The sequence below is a fragment of the Tubulanus polymorphus genome, chromosome 11 (assembly GCF_964204645.1).
Source record: "Tubulanus polymorphus chromosome 11, tnTubPoly1.2, whole genome shotgun sequence".
Classification (NCBI taxonomy): Eukaryota; Metazoa; Nemertea; class Palaeonemertea; order Tubulaniformes; family Tubulanidae; genus Tubulanus; species Tubulanus polymorphus.
Window position 1 is genome coordinate 6,457,876 of NC_134035.1, and position 24,065 is coordinate 6,481,940.

General features: G+C 35.5%; 1 protein-coding gene across 1 annotated transcript; it reads left to right on the forward strand.

Moving 5' to 3' along the window:
- The first annotated feature begins 214 nt into the window (after positions 1–214).
- LOC141912962 (uncharacterized) lies at positions 215–17,259 on the forward strand. Its single transcript, XM_074804399.1, has 13 exons — positions 215–221; positions 855–1,089; positions 4,984–5,117; positions 10,984–11,145; positions 11,386–11,707; positions 12,650–12,855; positions 13,133–13,252; positions 13,484–13,530; positions 14,440–14,560; positions 14,842–14,943; positions 16,182–16,306; positions 16,449–16,526; positions 16,898–17,259. The coding sequence occupies exons 1-13, from the start codon at positions 215–217 to the stop codon at positions 17,201–17,203; spliced, it is 1,965 nt and encodes a 654-aa protein (XP_074660500.1). The 3' UTR covers positions 17,204–17,259.
- Positions 17,260–24,065: the final 6,806 nt, after the last annotated feature.

Sequence of the window (24,065 nt, forward strand, 5' to 3'; positions counted from 1 at the left end):
AGTTTCTTTCAATAAAATAAGAATCTATTTGACTATTTGTTTACTAATGTATTCAGGAGTGAATTTTAATTGATCTCAAAACCAGAGAAAGCATTCTTCAAAAATATAGAAAATCCTAGACTCATAATCAAATTCTGTGAAGTCATTTAAGGTCTTGTGCTTGAATCAAGCCAAGGGCTCAGGTGGCTAAAATTCAATTCATCAGTGTCCTATAATGCCGAGTACGACGGAGTTTACACACTGAAAACGTTGCGCTGTGTAAGTGTAATTTGGATAAGTCAGCAATATAATGACGGCCCTGCCCCGCGCGCTCCATCTGAGACATAAACAAGTTGGACTGTATTGCCTCGATGCTTTGACAAATGGACTCCTAATATCCACATATCCAGCATAATGTTGACCCAGGTTGCGCTTCTTGGCAATAGTCATATGTTATGGGTTGGAATTATTTCGATGAAATCATCGTACGCTTCCCAGTTCGACATATGAACCAATTAGGCAGAAACCCGTTATCGCTGCTATGCAGCTATATTTATTATTGTTATTCTTTATTTACGAATTAAATTACATTAGAAAATTACAGATGATACTATGGAAATGTAATATAAGTCGATGGATACCAGGAGAAGTTAAAAACTTGTAACCATAAAACATGACCCTGGCACCTATGGAAATCACACACGCACACGCACACACTCACGTGCATGCACACGACCTTTTACTTTGATTTGGATTTAGTTGCCAATATAATGACCATAACAACTGCGGCGACCCCAACAGTTATACTGAAATTTTACATCTAATGTACGATGCAGTGCGTTTTAATTTATAATCTAAGACTGTGTCGTTTTCAGCGAAGGGCCAGTTTAACGTACGCGAGAAGGGTGGAGGAGGTCACAACGACGAAGATGACGATAATAGCATGGATGAAGAGAATGATGCGATACCGGGTAAACGATCCCATAACGCCGGGCCAAGTTGTGTAGCTCTACGTAAAGAATGTATGTCAGATGACGAATGTTTCCGAGATTTGAAATCGTTCACCACTTATTGTAAAGTTCGAAAAAGTCGATGTTACGCTGAAAGTAGGTAAGCTTAGATTGTATGAAATACAGCATTGTACAGTGTCTTGGACATGTGGCGAATTGTGGATATCATGAATTAAGTCTATTAAGATCAGATATCAATATGGCAAATGTGCGGTTAGGTCGGTATTCCTGTCACAAGAGGGGGTAGTGATTCCAAATTGATATATTTTGACTAAGCGAGAATTTAGCCATACCGGATTCACGGATAACTGTGTTCCTTGAAATCATACATTGACACAATGGACTAGTCTCACCATCATGCATGAAATAGATATGCTGAAAATGTTTTCTCCAGTCGAGTAGGAATATCATGCTAGCCCGGTGGTTTATCACAAATTCAGCTCATCGCTTGCCAGGTGTTCTATGGCCACCTAGCATCTGAGGACCAGGAACAAAAAAACTCGAAATGTAACCATCTCCTACACCCAAAATATACGACGGATAAGCGGTTTATTAGTAAAAGCATTTAAGTCATTAAGGATTATCCAATTAGAATATATTAGGCTTGATGTAAATTTAAGTCCCTCGAAAAATACCTACTCTAATATTTTTATATATGAATATTTTATATATGAAAATCATATAACTGAAAAACGTATAAATGAAAATCATATAAATGAATGATATATAAATGATATCAATTTTGATAAAAAACATGTATAATAAATGGAGAGTAAACAAATACACAGTGAATTCTTAAATAGAATTAAAGATACTACAGATGTCAAATCTGTAGATTTTAAATTCAAAAAGTTAACAGAATTAACATTACATAAGAAACATTTAATTACAAATATTGAAACAATTACCAATAGATATGGTAATAAATTAGTTATTCACTTAGAATATGAAGCATTAAAAGGAAATAAATATAATTTTAGAACATATTTACCAGATAGATTTCATAGATTATCTAGTGAAGATATTGAAGAATTATATTCAGGTGATTTCTATTTCATATATAAGGGTAAGAATGAAAAAGGGCACCATGATATAGATTTCGAATAGTATAAAAATCAATTTTAAACATAAAAAGTGTGAGTAAAGTGTGAGTGAAATAATTCATATTTAAAACGTTGAATATTTATATGCGTTAGATTCTTGATTTTTTAAACATAAAAAGTGTGAGTAAAGTGTGATTAAAATAATTAATATTTCAAACATATTTTTATATTCATATTTGTATGAGTTAGATTTTTTAACATAAAAAGTGTAAACAGTTTAAAAGTGTAAAAGTTTAAAAAAGTGTAAAAGTTTAAAACATTGAATATTTATATTTTGTCTAAGTTAGATGTATTTTAATAAAAATTTTGTTATAAAATGAAGAAAGAAGAAGAACCCAAATTCAAAATCGAAATGAAAGAAACTGATAACTTATTTTCATTATTTAACATTAAAAATTATATCTCAGCAACAAATTTAGTGTATGGAAGCGATATAAAATCGATAATATTACAATGATTATTCAAATATTACCAAAATAAAAAATATATAATTACTGAAGTTATAGATACTTTAGATAATGGCGTCAAAAATCCTTAAGTATTTAATACAGTTTTAAATTATAAAGGTAATTTAGATGAGAACATAATAAATATTCTTAAAACTTCTTTTAATGAAGGAAATGATGATTTAATACTTTCTAAAGATTACAATGATATAATAAACTTAAGAATTGAAAAACGACAATTATATTATTTTAATTTTGATAATAAACAAATTATCTATAATGAAAATTCATCAAATATTGGTATTCAATGTGAATTAGATAATAATAAATCTTTTAAAGATATTGGAATTCAATGAAATTTAAATGATGAATTTAGAAAATTTAATCTTAATGAAAAAGTGTATTGTTATTACGGAGGTAAATATATAAGATCACATAAATCATAGCATTATCAGACTATTAAACATATCAATTATGGAGAGAATAATGATTATATATTGAAATAAGATTAAGCTGTATGAGTATTTGGAAAATTTCAAATATATAATATTCAAAACATTGTGAAATTAGTTAATGAATAACTGTTAGACTGTTAGTTTAATTGTTATTTGATTAAATCTTTTAAAAGTTTAATATTTTAAAAATAATAATTCAACTGTAAATATTCGAAATAAGATATTTCAAATTACCTTAATTTTTTGTTCTTAAATAAATGAATGAGCATGATTTCAGCATTCCAACTGGGAAAAGTGATTTAAAACATTATTTAATAACTGGAGGTTAAATATTGGCTGCGCTTTACTTTTATTATGGGAATGAAAAGACTCATTATCCTCATTAACGAAAGTATTAACGATTCATATCAAAATTTGCGAAAAAGTAAACAGTTAACTTATTCCAATCTACATGTATAACAACAGTGGACAATTATTCCGTTTTGACTGTCCATTAAGCAACTGTGACTAATTGTGTTTATTCAAGCGAAATTGTTACTAACTTCTTTGCAGTAATCCAGCAACGGAGTGTTATTGCTTATAAAACTAATGTAATTCCTTAAAACTGCGAATCATCTCACTTAGCTGATTATGAACGTTAGTCCAAGTTCAGAAGCTGCCTTTTCCAGAAAAACACGAATCATATCCGACATAATTTGCAGTGATACACAAGTGAATCTAAATAGTTTCCCAACTATAGTCTACTCAAACATCTGATTATCTATACTAGAATGATTATCTATATATACTAGAATATACCTAAATGAAATATACACCACGAATCAAATCAGTCACATGTGCTCAGGTTTACAATTATCAGCGAGAATTTTTACCATTATGTAACCTTAACAATGATAACCATTCAGCGTCATTTTGCAAACGACAACCGTATATCGATGTGCAAAACGTCGCAGGTCTATGTGTACTCATACAAGCTATTTGGCAAAATATTATTGACAAAGATGTAGAATGGCTCCCTGTGATTATTTAATGAGCTCTATTTGAACGTCGAAAGTGTGATATAAAAGCAAGACCCTGACATGGGGATGATGGTGGAATGACGCAGCTATCTACGATCTGTGTAGGGCCGGCGTGAATTTCATCGGCGGCTACAAGCGGTCAATATAAAAATGTGTAAACATATAATTTTAATATTCAAATGTTTTAGAAAATATGTTCGATATAAGGGGTTTTTCAGGTTTCATGAGGTTAGCAATTTAAAATAGCATAGCTGTCATATACGGCTCCTCGTCCTCTGATGGCATGTGTATTAGGTGACAATTCAATTCAATTCTTTAGTGATCCTCATTACATATAAAATTCCGGGATAAAATTCCCAAATTCAATAAAGTTACAAATTTCAAAATAAGAAAAATACAACATACAATTCACACAGAATAAAATAAACAAAATATTTTAAAATTACAATGTCTACTTCAACCAACTCAAGAGGATATCGAATGACAGCGAAACCGAGCAGGGACCCCGGGCCGGCTAGTCTGAATACCAGTCGTTGTTACCGGTTCCCTACAACCTGGTTGTTTGTGGAACGACGGCTAGGTACTAGACTACAGGCCGGCGGGCTAGGCCACACACGATATGCTCCAAAGTAATGACGAAGCAGACATCCGAAGAGCTCTTTCCTCGACTATTGAGGCAATGAAGTCGAAGCAAAGTGAAGTGGAGGCAAAAGTGAATGAAGTCACCAAGTTATCAATTATTGCCAATTTTCAATAAAAAAGTTAAATGAAACCACTACTACAGTCGAAGACCTGTATCATCTACACAATCGCCAAATCTCATAATTCCCCAAATTTCTTAAAAATTCGATTTCAAATTTGCAATTCCACATTAGCTTATCCCAAAAATTCTACATTTTTTGCAGGTGTCGAATGATTTATTTAAACTAAATTTCTTGTTCTGATTAAGTTTTGTACTGTTTTTGTTACAGGGAAGCGTGTATACAAGCTTACGAAAATCTACGTCCGTATGGTTTATTCAAATGTTCATGTCAATCTCACTCGGGAAACAACATGCGTCGCTGTTCCGGTTTACTGAAACGTTACGTGAAAAATGCCTGCCTACGTAAGTCAGCAACTGCATCATCGAGACATCGCAATGTCAGCTTTATATATGTTGTAACTTGTAATCGATTTATATAAATATTTCACTAACGCTCCGTGGAGATCTCTCCACCCGCCCGTCCCTCCTACCGTCCTTCCGTTATTTCGTCATTCCGAATCTCTGCCCCTCTAGTAGATGGTTTGCTGTGTGTGACGTGTTATCACCCGTCGATCACATTGTTGATTAATGATTTCAAGGAATACGGAGGCGCTGTGTAATTTTCACAAACTCGACAACGGAACACATTACTAATGCAATTGATAATATATTATCCCTTTCACGGTGCAGATATCGGATTTTAATCCGGTAAAATTGCGCCAATCGTGATGAAGAATTCTGCATTTGTTGAACTGTCGTTATTGAGAGGGCAGTGTTTCATTTCGCGTCTATAATTGTTTTGAGGTTCTGCGCAGACCTGGAATTCGGCAGCAATTAAATGGTTGACAGTCGCACTCCGATTTATAATGTGTTCCATCCATGTGATATCTGCAGCTCTTTCCACTGCCGCATTGCTTAGTTCTGCAGCGAGGCGTTATTAATGACTTGTTATAAGAGCTTTCCTATCAGAAGTTAGTTAAAACAGCGTCTTATTACTTGTGTTCTATTAAGTCATCAAGATCACCACTACCTGAGAACTGTTCATAAGCGTAGAAATCATGTTTTTCGGTATATCCCTGTTTTCTCGAATGGAGAGAAATGTGAAATAATGTCGTTGAAGCTGGTATGGCGATACTGCCGCGCCATTGTGATTTGTTCTTAAAGATGTTTTGGTGTTAAGTCATTTTTTATGTGTCATCATTCCGCGGAGAAATATCTTGATTCAACTGAAAAACGTCCACGTGGCTGCAGCTGGTATATCAGCAATGTTCCTCCGGAATCTGATATCACATTCGCAGCGATGTGTGTGGAATCTGTAAATCCGTAGAATTTTTGAAAACCCAAATTCCACGACAGGTGATATGAATAACTACACAGTGTCGATGAAATTGGAAATAGAATATCCTTTAGTGTTTGTCTTTGATTGTTCAATGTGTTCAAAGTGCCAATTTGCCCAGCGAAATGTTGAACCCAAAGAGGTTTGATTTTTGTTTTTCCACTATTAAGTGATACCAATTACATATCAGGCAAGGCATGTATCATTCTTAAAAATGACGATAAATTTTCTATTATTCATATCATTATTTGGGACGATTTCGACATTCAAATTATGGGTTATAATCTAATTCTTATAGTGTTTTGGTGGCAGTGTTGTCGGTATGAATTTCTTATGGTTTTTGATCCTAAAAGTTTACCAGTTCTGAATTGATACTTCGTACATCTTATACTCTAAATTGATCCTAGACCATAACCACGAATTTGAATTATATCTGTGCCGAGATGGAGGGGAATTTTAAAATCGTTAGAAATGTTTTTTAAAAGCTCTCGGTGTTCGAGTGTGCTGCTCAGTGTGGTGTGTGGTGAATTTTGAGTCATAGCAATCACCATTCACCGACTCGCGCTAACTCAATTTACCCGTTCATCTGATAACATCTCTCCCTGCCACCTCTCCCTCTCTCATCTCCTCACTTTCCCTATACGTCTTCTTCGGAGTTCTGCATTGTATGATGTTTAAAACTTTCCATTTGAAAATTCATACATGCTACCGTTATTAATATCAATTTGTCTATACGTAGTGAATGAACGTAAACGTAAACGAGGTGTGTTTTGATGGAATGCTATTCTTTAATTAAAACCCGCTATGTCACAGTGGAATACGCACACGCGCGGTGATTCCAAATTAAAATTCTACCTCAGATTTCCCCTGATAAAAACGCGGTTTTAATTGTATAAGTGTTACATGTTCACACACGCTCCGCAACCGGAAACGTGACGTGCAGATTGACACGCAACAATCTAAAACCGCATACAACCAAATCTTTATATAAAGATATTGATACAGTATTGATGAAAACCTTCGTCAACCAAATAAAAATATGTCGTTTTATGTGTAAAAAACTACTGGATTGTCGAGTCGTTTTACATCGAAGATCTCATTCCAATTTACGCGCGAAGTCTCTCGCAATTATTCGACGATTAAAGCCTTAGTGACTCTGCCTATCTGAGTTCTACATATCCGGTGCCTGTGATCCGTAAAAATGAAACTAGTTCGAGAAAATGACTGCCAATAAATAACGGTTTACACAAGTTCCATGTTGTTTGATTAATTTGATTCTGGAATTAGTTTCGAAATGCATAATTGAAACCGAGAACATTGTAACTGGCATTGTAACTTTCCCAGAATAAAAAAAAAAATCAAACAAGCAAACAAAAAACAAACAAAAAATCACAATTGTACTCAAAATACCAATACGTACGGCGAACATGATGGATTTTGGTAAAATAATTGCCAACCTTTGTTGATACACGTCGCCAAGTGTAGAAAGTGTGATCTGTATAAATTGAAATGATATTTGAGTAGACCTCCGCGTGGGGAATGCCCGAAATAGGGATGAATGGAGTTCTTAAATTTTGCGAAAATCGATACACTTAAAGAACAATGAAATTCGTCACTAACCAATACCGTATTAAACTTATACTATATTCTCTGATTCCGGTCAATATGGCGATATCTAAAAGTATGGTCTAAACCTAAGAAGGCTGGGCGTTATTCAGTTGATGTGAATCTTGCTCTTATCGAACTTCATTCTCAAAATCGTTTCTAGCCCGAGAAAAACGCATAGGAAAAGTGACAGTTCGCACTATTCCTTGTAATCTTTGTTTTGCTGGTTGTTGGAGCAACAACCGGCACGTACTGTCGTTTTTGCTACACTAGTGACCGACAATTGAATTTAGCCGGCGTTTGTCTTTCTTTAGAAGGAAAAGATCAGTCTGCGACTTCGTTGGCTTCTTTGCGTCGGAGTATCACGCTGACAATGCTGAGTGGACTTGTAGCTGACGTTCAGACTCGAGCACGATTGTCCCGGGGCAATTCAACGACATAAATTGATTTGGACACATTGATTGAATTTGTAATGCCTCCGTTGTTGCGCCTGAAGCGATGAGTCACTCGATTTTTTATATATACCCGCTTCTCTCCCATCTCTCCCCCGTCACCTCGAATTTATTAGTTTTGTGTAAGAGACGCCCTAATTTAATACAAAACAGCCATGAACAACATTAATTTTCGATCTTGATTTTAATTTCGTTTTTTAAATGGCTACCAAAAGTGCAATAGTGATTTCTTTTTCTATTTTATTGATGAAATTCATTTTCCTGCGCAAAAGGATCAAACTTTCAGGGATAAACCACCCCTGTTCTGTATACGTCATATCTTCTGCATTTTTCAGATTAATTTAGCAATCTCACAATTTATAGATATAAATAACAACTACAATGATAAAACAAGGATGAGATTGCCAGGTACCTACGAAATCCTAAGATTATCGATATCCCATTGACAGTTCACGTTTTGTCCTCACCGCTGGTACACTCCCAGGACCCGGTTTAATAGACTGGTATTAACTTAACTGTGCTACTGTATGTGCTGGATATTCTGGCTGAATGATTTGATGTGGTATCATATATGCCCTATACTAGTCTGAGTAACAGAACAAAACGACTGTTTCGTTCGTCTGGTTTAATGAGTGAACAGGTCACCGACAAACAATCGCCGTATGAGTTAGCGATTTGTGCTATCATTTATTATCTGGTTAATCAATCACGGGATGGACCTGCTGTCAACAATTACATGAAGGGAAATTCGTGTAAGCGTGAACTAATCAAGTAAATGCTACTGGACTGACCACAGCAGCAGCGGTGACTTAATCCAATAACTGTTAACACTGAGTCTTAACTACCATATGCCATCCATGACGGAGACCGAATGTCGAATATTGCCTGAAAGAAAATTATTCAATGTTTATTTGAAATATCTTTTGTGAACTTTATGGTTATATGTTATGCTAGTGACAATTTAATGTGAAATATAAAAGTGCATTGTGTTGTAACTGGTAGGCAGTTCCATGGTTTAAACGCCAATGATGCCAACGTTGGTAGTTAACTTAATCAATAAATGAAACGAATAATTGATGTCAAACTAACATCGGAACTCAGTCTTGCCTGCTCAAAAATGCAAATAACTTATCTTAACTGTAAAGAGTCAACCATGGAATCGAATTCAGTAACGACCACGATGTCTTTATTACCCTCGACCGTATGGCGCAAAGGGAATTTTCGTTGTCTGCGTCCATGCGTGCGCCTGTCCGCCTGTTTGTCCGGAATATTAGTTCCCAAGAAATGCAGGAATCTTAATGATTTTAGTGAAATTCGCGTTGAAGATGGCTGATTGGCTGCCATATTGGATCTAAAAAATACACTGTTCCCAATCTACAGCGTATAATTTTCAAAGCAGAGTGTGTATTCGCTTTCATATGGTGGCTCATGAAGGCCAAATGCAATAATTTTTACACGACTACGATTATAGAAAAACGCAAAACGAAACTTATATGACTGATTCGGGCCATAACATAAAATTCCTGGTATGCAAATGAGGGCGCCAGAACGAGAGAACGCCAAAACGGAATAAAACGTCAAATTTTCCTTGAAAATCCATTTTGGTGCGCTAAAACAAAGAATAATCCGTTTTGGCGCCCCCACCAAAAGGAAGCCAAAACAACGAAAAACGTCGAAATTTCTCTGAAAGTTCGTTTTAGCGCCCCCGCAAAAACAACGAAAAACGTCTAGATTTCTCTAAAAATCCGTTTTGGCGCGCCAAAACAAAGAATATTTCAACCACGAACTTTCAACCACGTAAGATAATTCTATATATGCAAGTTTATGCAAATTAAACACAGGATCAACGCGCCAAATTGAAAAATAACTTTACTGTGGTCTAATGTTTGTCTTGGCGAGGGCGCCAAAACGGAAAAAACCGCGACAAATTGGAATTTTCTTTCGTTCTTTCGTTTTGGCGCACCAAAACGGATTTTTTTTGAAAAATTTAGACGTTTTTCGTTGTTTTTGTGGGGGCGCCAAAACGAACGTTTGTTTTGGTAGGGGTGCCAAAACGGATTTTCTGAGAAAATTGAACGTTTTTCGTAGTTTTGGTTAGAATGCCAAAACGAAAGTTCGTTTTTACGTGGCGCCAAAACGGAATTTTCTTTGTTTCGGCGCGCCAAAACGGATTTTCAGAGAAAATTGGACGTTTTTTTTTCGTTTTCGTTTTGGCGTTCTGGCGTTCCCTGATTTACATACCAGAAATATTTCACTATGGCCCTTATCAGCCCCTATCTTATAGAGCAAAAACGATATTTTGTTTTTGCTACCCTGCAAAACATTTTACTGCGAAAAACGACAAAGATATTCGTTTTTGCTCTGAAATTTTTCGTTTGTGCTTCATAACATTCGTTTTGGCACCCTGGCATAAACGAACTTTTGTTTTTGCCTTATCGAGTTTTGTTTAGCATTTTTCTATAATCGAGGTCAAATGAAAATAATGCATTAGAGCAAAAACGAAATTTCGTTTTTGTTAGGGTGCAAAAACGAATTTTATGGCGCAAAAACGAAAATTATGGAGCAAAAATGGAAAATCACATAGAAAAAACGAGTATTTTCGTTTTTGCGCTCTGACATTTCGTTTTTGCGCTGTAAAAGCTAAGCTGACAATATGGTAACTTTGGATTCAGTAAAAACTTGTTCCTGTACTGCAGGGTGAAAATCCTTTTGAGTATGAACATGTAATTCTTCACCATTTTCCTTAAAAGTTAATGATCTGTGTCTAGTTTGGTAAATATTCATCGGTCGAGGTACTAGCGTAGCTCAAGTTTTTATTTGTCTCTCTTGGTCACAGTGGTGGCGAACGAAGTTGCCAAGATCGGTAAAGAAGACAATCAACTTCCACAGAAACCGGATGCAGTTAAGCCGGAGGAAGGAGCCATCGATGAACAACGTGACCCGGAATCGACGACATTTCCAATGATAACGACTCGAGCCGAGGAACCAAAGTTTTACAGTAAATATGCATTTTATAAATTTCATTACGATTGTTTCATATATATCGGGCGTCCCAAAGGAGATAACTGATTTCTGAAAAAAACGATTTCCCAGCTCTACCGAATTCATTGTAAATTGTCACGTCACGACAACCTTATATCAAATCACGTGCGTGCGTGTGCGTGTGTATATGCCTAGCATCCGAACCGACAGCTTCAATTCAGATGAGCAGGACGGAATAATAATTTGTCTATTTCAGCCGTGGAATGCTACGACGCTTATGGTGATTGCAACAAAGAATATTTGTGCCGTAGAAAAATGGAGAAATTTATCGCGTCCTGTCAATGGAACGCGCAGAAGAAAGGCTGCGATAAGAAAAAATGTCTGCCGGACATGGCCGACTATTACCAAAATGTGGCTGTTAAACACGCGCATGCAGCTGCGTTTTGCGTTTGCGAGAAAAGTGGGATAAAATGCGAGTCATTACGAGCGGTGCTACAACCGCAGTGTGCGGTAAAAGAATCACCAACACCGTCGTGTCTGACCCTTGTCAGAAAATGTCAATCATCTTCGGATTGTAGGTATGTATAATCGCAGGTATTACAGATCACTATAAGGACATTCGAAGTGGAACTGCATAGAACGATCTCGAAGGGTCTGGGGACAGACTGTTACCACCATCTCATTTGTTTTAGAAACCACGATAGATGGAACTAAAACCCACAATAAGAAGGAATAACTATGAGGGTATTAAATGTTTCGGCTCAATTTTATGTGCCCTTTCGAAGCAGTTTTGGGAATTGCTTAAATGATTGAATTGAAGCAACAATACTCTCATACTTTTTCCATCATATTGAGGGCTTTTTATCCAATTGAATCGGTCGGTCACTTGGCGGTGGAAACTTTTTATGGTACATGTCTTCGAGTATTGAGAATATTTCAAAGAAATTCAATTATCTCTTGTCAGAAAATCCTGACTGCAACATCCCTACCAGATACAACTTAAATTTCATTTAACCAATATTTGTTGATTTAAACCTAAAATGTATTAGGTCTTTAAACAATGATGTGACCTTGGGGCGGCAATAATAACCTGTAGGTTTCAGCACTAAGTCGGTTTTGCGGAATGCTTTATTGCTCGACTACCTTGTGGGCTATAAGCCACATTCTGTAGCCGCTTCCGCATTATCTAGCGATGCCATCAAACGATGTATTTGCAACATTCTATTCGTCAACTGTTCATGATGCCAAATGGCCTAATGAACACTATCTTTAAAACTGTAAACATTACCCGAATTGTCAATTGGGGATTGGTGTTTCCAGTGCTCCGACTATTTTGTGTGCAGATCTGGTGGATGTTGCAGCGGAATACATAAATAGTTGGTATCCTACTGCGCACTAATCCACCTTGTGGATCGTAAATTGATACAAGAAGAATCGTAGATTCCCATAATATGGTATCCTACTGCACACTAAATTGATTTGCAATCTGATTAATGTCAAGAAATCTTAATTCACTATAGACGCCGATGGGAATACTACAATAACTATTGTCACACTGATAGTAAAACAGGTGAATGTATGCACGGGAATCACTTGTGTCGTGACGCTGTAGTCGGACTTATGGGTACATTATTGATGACGAACTGTAGCTGTCAGGGGGTGCAGGACGAGGTGACATCGAGGTGTCGTGGCATCGAGGAACGACTCGTTAAAAATAGATGTAGAGGTAAAACAATAAATGAACAGTTATGTTAAATAGGTATTACTGTTTAAATAGGTATTACTCGTTGCGATTCTTAGGGCTACGGCTCCGACAGTGACGTCATATGATTGATAGATCACTTATAGAACCATGAGTATTGTGTAATTCGCCAGAAGGCCAATCGGGAAGTAAAACATATTATTTTAACACGTTCGACAAACCATATTGAATTTAACGATGCCGATGAGTCTACTATAATAGTCGACAATGAGTTATGACTGTATCTATATTTTATCCCTAGCCAAAGCGATTACACCGGAACCTTTTATCTACGAAGCAACTCCAGCCAACAACCTTCTCAAGGATGACAAAGAATTGATTAAATTCGAAGTGGAAATGCCACCGACCCCATCGAAACAAAGTAAGTTTGCACACCAGTATTGGCGCTACCATAACATTTACGCCGGTTTTATTGAAATCAAATTAGAATTATTTCCATGTTCTAATCTTACCTGATAATCAACGAAGCTTTGTATGTAAGACGGGAATACGTGTACCATGCTGCAGAACCGCATTTTCGCTGCTTTGCCATCTTTCCAAAATGGACCAAGATAATGTTGGTGATTTTTTTATTCAAACTCTGTTTTTGTAGGAATCTGTGCCAATATGTTGAAAAACGAAAAATCACCAGTCATAAGAGTAAGTATCAAAACATTTCAATGACTGATGGAACCTTCGATGATTTATCTAAAATCTATCATAGGGGTTAAAGGTTTTCTGCTTATCGCAGAAAAGCCTATTGTTATTCCTATCGCTATCTACTGCTACGAGTACTACTACTACTACTACTACTACTACTACTTCTACCACTACCACTACCACTACTATTTACTTACTATAACTACAACTACTATTTTTACTATCACTAAAACTATCACCATTCATTATTTACTATTATTATCACTTATTACCGTCAGTAAAACTATTATTGCAATTATTATGATAATAGAAATTATTATTACTGTTTATTATCGTTAATATTTTTTGCCTCCGTTTAAGCCTCCTAGTATAAATATTTTCACACCTGTTCATAGCCGTTGCATTAGTTTAAGCAATGATAAATTACCACACCAAATTTCAATTCTTCTGTTTAATTTGATAGATTTCGACAGCGTAACATCATACTTGCACGAGTGATTCATTTGAATATTTTTTTCGCACTGATTTCACGACCGCGCAAAATCAAAATCATAATAGGCAAAAACTGGAAATAGTGTGCAGCAACGAAATAATTTCTTTTGTCCGCTAAGATTTTTCTTGTCTTTAGTTTTTGCACAGGGGCAAAACAAATGTTGGATTTTGGCGTTCCCAAAAGCAGACATTCGTTCACACGTAGCTGCAAAAACAGTAATAAACAGCGCGCAAAAGTGCAATAATTGTTTTTGCGCACTAAAGATTTGTTTTTGTGTTGTGGCGCTCCAAAAAATTGCCTTGTTTTTTGAACTGATAAGATACCACAACCAACTCATAGTAAACACAAATAATTTAGAAACGCAGCAAACCTGCAATCGCTGCTTTGCAGCTACATTTTCTTTTCGTTTTTTCCAGGTTTATCCGAACAACACTCATTGTTCTGATCTATGCAAATGTATCCGCAATGGCACAATGATGTGTCAACACCTTCCCTGTCTTCCTGTGAAATCCTGCACTGAATCACTCAGTATATACGGTCAGTATGGTTGTCTACCTTCCCTGGCCCACTCCTCTCAATTCCTAGCCCATTCAGCTAATCATAACATCGAACTACAATCAAACCTACGTGTGTATGCTTTTCTACCAGCCTTGCACATGTACATGGCATAGACAATGTTCAAGATGTCACAGTTGACAATATAATCTGGTGTCTGCACCAGACACTGTCTCCAATACCTGAGTCCAAGTCATTCGGTTCCACATTTGAACAGGTCCATCATACACGATACATGTAGTGTTTATTTGTTTGTTTGATAGGACACGGTTCCGTGATTCCAAGGAATAACCGAGGTACATGCCGGTGCCACGTCGGTGAAATCATCTGCGCCAAAGGACGGAATCCAGTTATAACTGGAAACGGTCAGTAATCCATTGTGGTGACATCATTTCTTCATAGCATAAATATGCAAGTAGTTTGGCGAAAATGTGGTGGTAAGACGTGACTTCCCCTTAAAAATCCTGGCAATCTCTTTATACACAACGTATTTTTCATACAACATTGGTTTTTTTGGGGGGAGGGGATAGGCATACTATTATAACTTCGTCGTCCGTCGTCCGCCGTCCGCCTGTGTGTCCGTCCGTCTGTCCGCCTCAACCCTAAAAGATTTTCCTGAAATTCAAGAATTGTGTTGTACCTCGTGAGGATAGTTACTGATTAGATTTTGGGTCCTATAGGTCCTAGGTCAAGGTCACTGGAAGTAATTGTTTTATTATCTTATCTGGCTTAACTCATAAATGGTTAATCAACTCCTCCAGTGAAATCTAGTAGATGAGCTGTACTAGAGACAACCGATAACTGATTTGATTTCGGGTCCTGTGCGTCGAAGGTCAAGGAAACTGAAAACCATTTCGTCATTATCATACCCTGGCCCTTACTCATTGAGAGTTGAAGATAGGTGGAATTTGATGGATAACTTGTTCTAAAGAAAATATGTTAATTAATAGATTTTGAATCCTGTCGGTCAGGGTCAAGATTACCTAAGATAACCTATCTTGTATTTTCGATTTGTGTGCTATTACGCATAAACGGTTTGAAATAATTGCAATTGGATGGATGCCTTGTCCTGTTGGTTACTGATTAGATTTTTGGTCCTGTGGGTACAAAATTCAAGGTCACATGCAACCAGCTTATTTTTTCGGGTCGACGAACTCTCAGGGCGCTGTTTTTACAAAGGCGTTTATCGTATCATATCATTACTTACCATCAAAGGTCAACCTCTTAATTTTTGTATTTCATATCCTTTGTGGAGAAGGTACTTAACGCACCTCACTTAAATCGTTCTTTATCAGGGTGCTGCCATGAAAATATATATGGTTTTGTCTGAAAGTATCTATGAAAAGTATCTATTCTCTAAAAATGATAATGCTTTCAATAACCGTATTTTCGTACTTTTAGATTCTCCTGGTTGTACTCTTTAACCTTATTAGGGGCATTATTCGTCCCTAGCGACATTCTAGTTTTATCCCCGAAACATCTCGACTTGTATCTATTTCCGCCGTTGAACACATTTGAAAACAATGCTGTTTCCCATGATAGTCTTCTATGGAACTGCTATTAATAATACTGCTTTAAATCACACTGCTAAAATTGTTTTTAGGCATATTTTTACAAGTCGGTTATAGTCAAATAGACAGAGAAAATCTGCGCAAATTCAGCATCAATTTCAATTATGAGGTTCTCTGTATGAGATTGACGAATCTGCTGCAACCTCAGCCGTACGGGGTAAGTCTCAAGGCCCTTACACCCACTCACCCTGAACTTTATGGGGTAGTTTTTAAATCATGTGACACCGTGTAAGATCCTTTAAATCCTATTAGGTTTTTGGTTAGCCAGACTACAGTAGCTCTTCTTTTATGAATTTTAGGTTCCTTGCGAATTGAAGATTATGGCGAAGACTCCTGGAAATATTGTTTTTGGGGTCATACCAACACGTAATAAACAGGTATTAACGGCTCATCATCTCCGAGAGGAAGAGAGAGGGATGAAGGGCAGGGAAGGAGGGGAAGGGGAAAGTGAGGGAGCTCGTTTTACTTACTCTGATCACACATTTTTAAGAGGAAACAATCTATCATCTAAAAATTTCTACGATCTATAAAACTAGTTATTTCATCAATATAATGACCTCCTCCAATTGTTTATATGAACGAATGGGACGAAATAAATGTCGTGCAATTCGTGGCCATAAAATACAGATTGAAATTGCTCGAAAATAAACTGATTCTACAAAGCTTGAAACCGAGTGCTTGCCATGCAATCTGTTGGGGTATGCCGGTACCCCGATACTCTTTTACACGTTATCATTTATTCTTTCAGCACTGTATAGACGCAATGAGGTTGTTAACATATATGATAGAGATTCATCACGCGATTGTGATGACAGACCCGCTGTTATCTACGATTCGGGTCGCTAATGTTGACGTTATTGAACATTTCCAGGCAGGTTCTAACTCATACCACAGCACCAACATCGGTCCTAATAATCATAATGATAACAATAAAAATGGCGCAGCCGCCGCCAGTGGGTTCCGATTATGGATGTTCCGAACTTCCGTTTTGTATACGATTGTATTACTAGTGACTTGTGGATATTTCACAGACGTTTTTGCGTTGATAACGTGAGATGTTTGAATTCGCAATTAGCAACGGACTTATCAAAACCACGCGTGCTGTGTACACGAGGGGCGATTCCTGACAGTTTCCGAGGATTTAGTGATAACCGATAATTGTTAATAAACTAAATGCGTCTTCGTTGTTGTCAGAGCCATAGCGTTTGAAGTCAATAGCATCCAGGCGCAGTTACCATCACAGCCAGTGTATTTTATAGATGATTGGTTCATCTAAATAGTAAACCATTGAGATATTCTGCCGATTGAAAGTAAAACTTTTACTTTCAAGTTACTCATATGGGGGAGCACCCACCTCGTGCTGTCAACAGTTAATCTGTGGTTTATGGTGCCGTTCGAGTTCGAGAAATTTATCATAATTTCAGGAGCCACGAAAGCTTTAAACACACGGTAACAATTTTTCCTACGTAAAATATTGCAGAGAGAATAGCTTTAAGCAACGAATACGCGACATCTATAGAACTATACGACGATTGTGGATTTTATATTTATCTGATTCATCATCGGTGTTGATAGCGCCACGTATGATTATATCATAGATCCTACGAATCTATGACATTGCAAATGGTTGTAATTTTTTACTTAAGTTAATGTCAGTGTGTGCTGTATAAAAAGGCACCACCGCGGGTTCGGTATAAACTACCTACCGTCATGTGCAGAAATCACATATCGTACACCGTGTGATATCATCTTATTCCGACGTTCTGTTTTTGAGATTCTAAAACGAATGTTTATCATAATCATTATCTTTTATTTAAATCAATTATTACTCTTTAAAAAAGAAAATCCTCGAAAATGTTGTAAATATGTGTTTTTATAAAAATAAAAGAACGTATCACGGTGCGCGTAGGGGTCCGATCCCAACTTTTCGGCTATTTTGATCATTAGGTACAATGATAAAAATACAGCGAACAATTTAACTACATCGAATAGAAAACCGGTGCATCGAAAATAAAGCACGTGCTTAAACTATCCGCCATATAAGGAAAAGAGTGATGACGTGCAAATTCTAGCCTCGATTTGCTGCCGCTACTGCTGTGTAACGACCACAACGGTACGTTGCTACAGTCGTTTCTTAAAAAACTGCAACTTTTATCTCGTATTCGTGATGATGAAACAATGGACAATTTGTATAGAATCTTAGGCATATATTTCAATGAGAAATTATAAAACTTTACAAGAGTTTTAGACCTGATTTCCACAAGTAACTGAAAATTGTTAACAAATATTAAATCGTTTCACGTAAGGTACGTTTATCGCAGTAAGCCCGCTCTTTTATACCTAGTGCAAGCTGTATTGGGGTTTAAATGAAGTGCTGATAGCCCTATATTTTTATGCTAGAGTTGTACTTGTTGTTTTAAACATGTGTTCTGCGTCCTGCGAAATATGACCGATTTAGCTGAGTCATTTTTCTTTGCTTTGGTTGAAATTGTGATTTTAGAGAATTCCGTGATCAATCCGAGTGTGTGCGGTTGTGCAAATTGTATATATGATGAATATTCCATATGAAATTAGTTTTCGAATCACTTGCGTGTTCGTATCGTGCGTGTGCGTGCAACGAGCAAATAAACACGCATAAAACTTATATACATATTATGAAATTATATATTTATTCGTGTAAAAATTGTAAATAAATATTGAAACTGAACAATTAAACTTCATTGTTCTATCTGTTAAACTTCATTACCTAGTTCGGGGAATTACGAACACTCGATCTCTGGATAGGATATCCTCGGATCGGTCGTTAAGTTAGAAACTCGAGTGCACGGACTGAAAACTGGTAAGCACGGTTGTAGGAGACCACGTTCTCCTATCCCCTAATTAGGCTCTGTCTCGCATGCCCAACACCAGATGGAATATGAGATCTATATTCGGAGAATAATTTCCCCAGCATTGTCGACCTTTCGGCTATGTTCCCGGTCTTCTGTGCGGCACAGAAGGAATCCTCATCCAAGCCAAAAAGTTGATCAAGTTGATCCTTCAAAGGAAGATAATTCTAACTTACTAGCCATGCGCAAATGTCGCTCATAAACGAAGAGCTACAAGCACTTGAACCAGATCGCACAGTCTCACTCCGTCCGTCGGAGTTAGATCTGGATCAAAATAATGACTTCGACTCGGAAGCTTCAACGGACGCCATCCCTCATGCCCCAATCAATGCAGCCGTCCCATCTTTAGGAGCTACGGGAGTTCAATGAGCTCATCAGTGACGTCTTCACGATCAAGTTTAAAGAAAACGTCATTTCTTGCGTTGAAAAGCGTTTTCGGACAACTTTTTTTCTTGGTGATCTGAGTGCCTTTGACGATAAACTATAATTTGAGAAGCATATATCTTTTATAAGGCAAATATCTTTTAGAAAACCCCATTCCTCACGTGAATAGAGAATTCGGGGAGATGTTTTTTTCCATGTGATTTGGTTTTTGATAATAAAGTTTTTAAAGTAAAGCATGATTTTCGAGTCATCGGAAGCTAAAATAAGGCGATTTTCAATTCACCTCTTATTGAATCATCAAAACTCCGCGCTCACTGAACTGACCTGGTCAACTGAGGTATAGGGGACTTTAGTCTCTAGTTCCTCGGATTATGCCATTCGATGAGTGATTCGGGCAATTGACATTCAAAGTAGAATGATCATTCGACGGTTCTACAGTTAGACAATTCGACAGTTCGTTATTTCTACAATTAGACATAACGACTTACAGACATTCAACTCCCACGATCCAGGCATCTCTACATACAGGAGTAATTGGAGAATGTGGGTTTCAGATCAGAGGGCGAGAGGTCGACATATCACCACAAGTAATTTTTTTTCTAATAAATGGGAGATAGAAAGGTATTCTTAGCAACGATAAATAGCAGAATAAAACCAGCAAAAAAACAATTTGAAATAAAAAAGTTAGTTGATGTTACAAAAGAAATTGAACATAAAATATTAAAATTAGAAAAGATAAAAACTAAATATGGAGGTAAATTTCAGCAAATTTAAGTTACTGTTATGTTAGTATAACGCGAGAATTTAAAGTATTTTTACCTGATAGATGGGTTTCATTGAGTACAGAGGAATTAAAATATTTAGAAGGATTTAAAATAATTTACCATGGGAAAAATGAAGACGGGCATGATGTTTTAGAAGATGTTGATTAAAAAAATAAATTGATAATAAAATTAATTAAATATTAAGATTCCGAAATGACTTATCTGGACAATTTAATTGCTCCGCATAGATAGACAAAAGTAGTGAGATATTCAATTAATTAAAAATAAAATTATTTTTTTCTAAAATATTAATCCATTTTTGTCATTGTTAATTTTGGAATTTCAGAAGTATTTTCATTTTTAATAGCAGTAGTTTCAGCATTATTAATATCATAAATCTTATTTGATTTCTTATACCATTTATTATGCTATAATAGTTATAATTGCAGATGCCATTTATTTAGTAAAAAAATTATGCATTCATATAGGAGGAATATATTTTTGTTTTTCCAAATAATCAATTGTTAAATTAGATAAAGTAACTGCTAATGTTAATTTTAAAATATCATTGATATCAAATCTATCAACATTAATACTTCCCATTCTAAATACTTTTTTAAATACCATTGTATAACCAACAGTTCCAACTTATAGTAATGATCCATTATATAAACCAGTTATTATGCACTTATTATCACTCATTTATTAATCAAAAAAATTACCACCTTCAAAATATTTAGTTATCTTATTTATGATTATTTCCACATTTATTTCATTACTAGTTTCATTTGTATATATTTCAATTATTATTTTTTTAATATCACCGATGATAAAATCTTCATCTAATTCATAAAATCTTAAAATCTTAAGACTTTCTAATTTAATCGGTTATCTTTTCTACATTAAAAGTTTCTTTGTCAATTGTTTTTTTCAATATCAAATGTTGTTTCATTAGAAAATGCAATATTTTTAATATGTGTAATTACATAATTAATATCAAATTCCATTTCTTTCTCACGTTTAAAATCAAATCCAAAACATATGCTCGGTCCAACAGTTATATTCATTTATATAGTGAAAAAATTACTCTCTTCATCTTATAAATAATTCATAAATTACGGGAAAATTATTTAAATCAATTAAGTATCCATTATGATTTCTAATTTTTAATCTAAAATTATTAAACTTTGGAATACAAGGTTTAAAATCACACTCAATTATGTGATTTATAAATTGTAAGTTTTCTAGAATCAACTAATATTCTATATTCTTTTAATTCAACCATTATTTATAACACAAAAAAATTCGAACCATTAAAAATTAATCTTAATAAAATTTTTCCTTAATAAATGGATGAGAAGATAGGATGTGAAATTTGTGGTGAACTTCAAAGAAAAAGTAACATGGCTCGACATGAAAAAACATGATGAAAATTATAAACCCCCTAAAATAAACTGCCCAAATTGTAATAAATTATTCTCGAGAAATTATGTTAAAAAACATTCAGAAAAGTGTAAAATTAATGATTCAACGGTTAATGTTGATATTAATGAAAGTAATAGTAATTCTGTTGAAGTTGAATCTGAAATTATTTGGAAAAGACCTTTCTTATTCTATGATTATTATTATTATTATTATTATTATTATTATTATTATTATTATACATGTTTTAGTGCCCTATGATAAGAATAATATGAAAGATAATTTCTGTGAGCATTGTCGAATAAAATATATCCCCGAAAATATAGAAGATTGGGAAAATCATCAATTTCGTAAAGCACATATAGATAGAATTTCTAATAAATTTGAAACAGAATTTAATGAAAGAAAAAATAAAATATTAGAAAAAATAGAATATGAGAAAACGTTACCAGATAATAAATAAACACTTGAAAAGCTTGAAAAACAATATAATGAATTAGTAAGAAAAACATATTATTGCAAATATTGTAAATTGATTATTACAACAAGTAATTCAAATCTACATAATAGAACAATAAAACATAAAGAAAACGTAAGAAAATACCAAGAACTTAATGAAGATCTATTGCCAAGATATGAAAGAAAAAAATGCCCACAATGTATTTATGTCTACTTAAGACAAGAAGATTCTGTGATATTTTGTAATGAATGTGGATGGCAAAAAAATTTATGGGGTGATGAAAAAACTAGAGATATTCTAAATAGAACCAAAATTAAAATATCTAGATAAAATTTTAAAGACATTTTCTATGGAAGATCATACACCATGTTACGGCCTCCTTCAGCAATGGTCGAAATCCACCAAACTCAACGACAAACGACACAAAACGACGAATGTAGACTTGGCTTCAATATAACTTTAATGTGGCAACGGCGTGAACTAACTGGTACTGGTCAGGGAATGCACACATTTATACCAAACCTGACAGATAAGAATTATGGAGGCGTAAACCCTGACAAATACCAGATCATTCAATAGACTACATAATAGAGATACAAAAATCTATAAAAAATATTCATACTTATATACTTATATTCGTACTTATAAACCCAACAGAGGTAACACCCCCGCCGTTAAGAACGTACACATATTGTACGAAAAAATACACTCAAATCTAAACATCGACATAGTCAAGTTTTTTCGCTTATCATAATTCCAAATGTTCAACGTTGAAGTAACACATAACCAATCCTCAGAATCCACGGAACGGCTTTTACTCTACACGCGCGAAAGTGCATCAGCAACTACGTTTGCTCGACCTCTCAGGTGATGTATTTCCAAGTTATACTCCTGCAGCAGAATGCTCCAACTCATTAGTCGACGGTTTTTGTTTTTCATACGGTCTAAAAAGACTAACGGATTATGATCAGTATACACACTAACTGGAAATAATGGCATACTGGGATACACATCAAAATGTTCAATTGACAAAATTAATGACAAACATTCCTTTTCAACGGTAGAATAGTTTTTCTGTGCAGTACTGAACTTTTTTGAATAATAAGCTTATGAAAATTTGGAGCAGTTATTACAGTATCACAAGTTAACAAAGACTTTAGACTCTCAAAAGCATCATTACAGGAAGCACTCCAAACTCCTTTCTTAAGTAAGTCCGTGAGAGGACAAGCAATAGCGGCGAAATTTTGACAAAATCTCCGGTTATATCCGGCCATACCAAAAAAAACGCATGGGTGAGCGTCGATCCGAAGGAACAGGAAAATCAAGGATAGCCCTAACTTTGGCGTCAACAGGTCTTACTTGCCCTTGTCCAACGATATGCCCCAGATACGTTACTGTTGCTTTGACAAAATCACTTTTAGTTAAATTGACGGTCAGGTTCGCCTCGGACAGACGCTCAAACAGCTTTCGTAGTGATTGTATGTGATCATCCAATGTGTCTGAAAATACAATAATATCATCTATGTACACTATTATACAAGTAAAACCCTTGACAACTTTATTCATTAGGCGCTGAAAAGTTGCAGCAGAATTTTTCATACCGAAAGGCATTTTACGGTACTGAAACAAACCATCTGGAGTCACGAAAGCAGAAATCCTACGAGCACGGTCGGACAACGGCACTTGCCAGTATCCCTTAGTAAGATCTAATTTGGAAACAAACTTAGCACTGCCAATCTTACCAATCAGATCCTCCACCCTGGGAATTGGATAAGAATCATTTAACATGGCTTGAACTTCTCTTTTCATAATATCAGCTTTCATGGGATTCAAACGGTAAGGAGGCTGTTTGACAGGAGAAGCGGGGCCAACATCCACGTCGTGACAAGCAAAAGTGGTTTCACCAGGGATATCAGAAAACAAATGTCTTTACTCATTCTATCTCTTTTTAATTCGGATTTCTGACCCGGCTCCAGATGGCTGAGTTTTTCATCCAAC

Bases quoted from the DNA above. Each gene is read 5' to 3' on its own strand.
- LOC141912962 (XM_074804399.1), top strand. The intron at 1,090-4,983 runs GTAAGCTTAGAT...TTTTTGTTACAG, and splicing joins CGATGTTACGCTGAAAGTAG to GGAAGCGTGTATACAAGCTT. The intron at 11,146-11,385 runs GTAAATATGCAT...TGTCTATTTCAG, and splicing joins CGAGGAACCAAAGTTTTACA to CCGTGGAATGCTACGACGCT.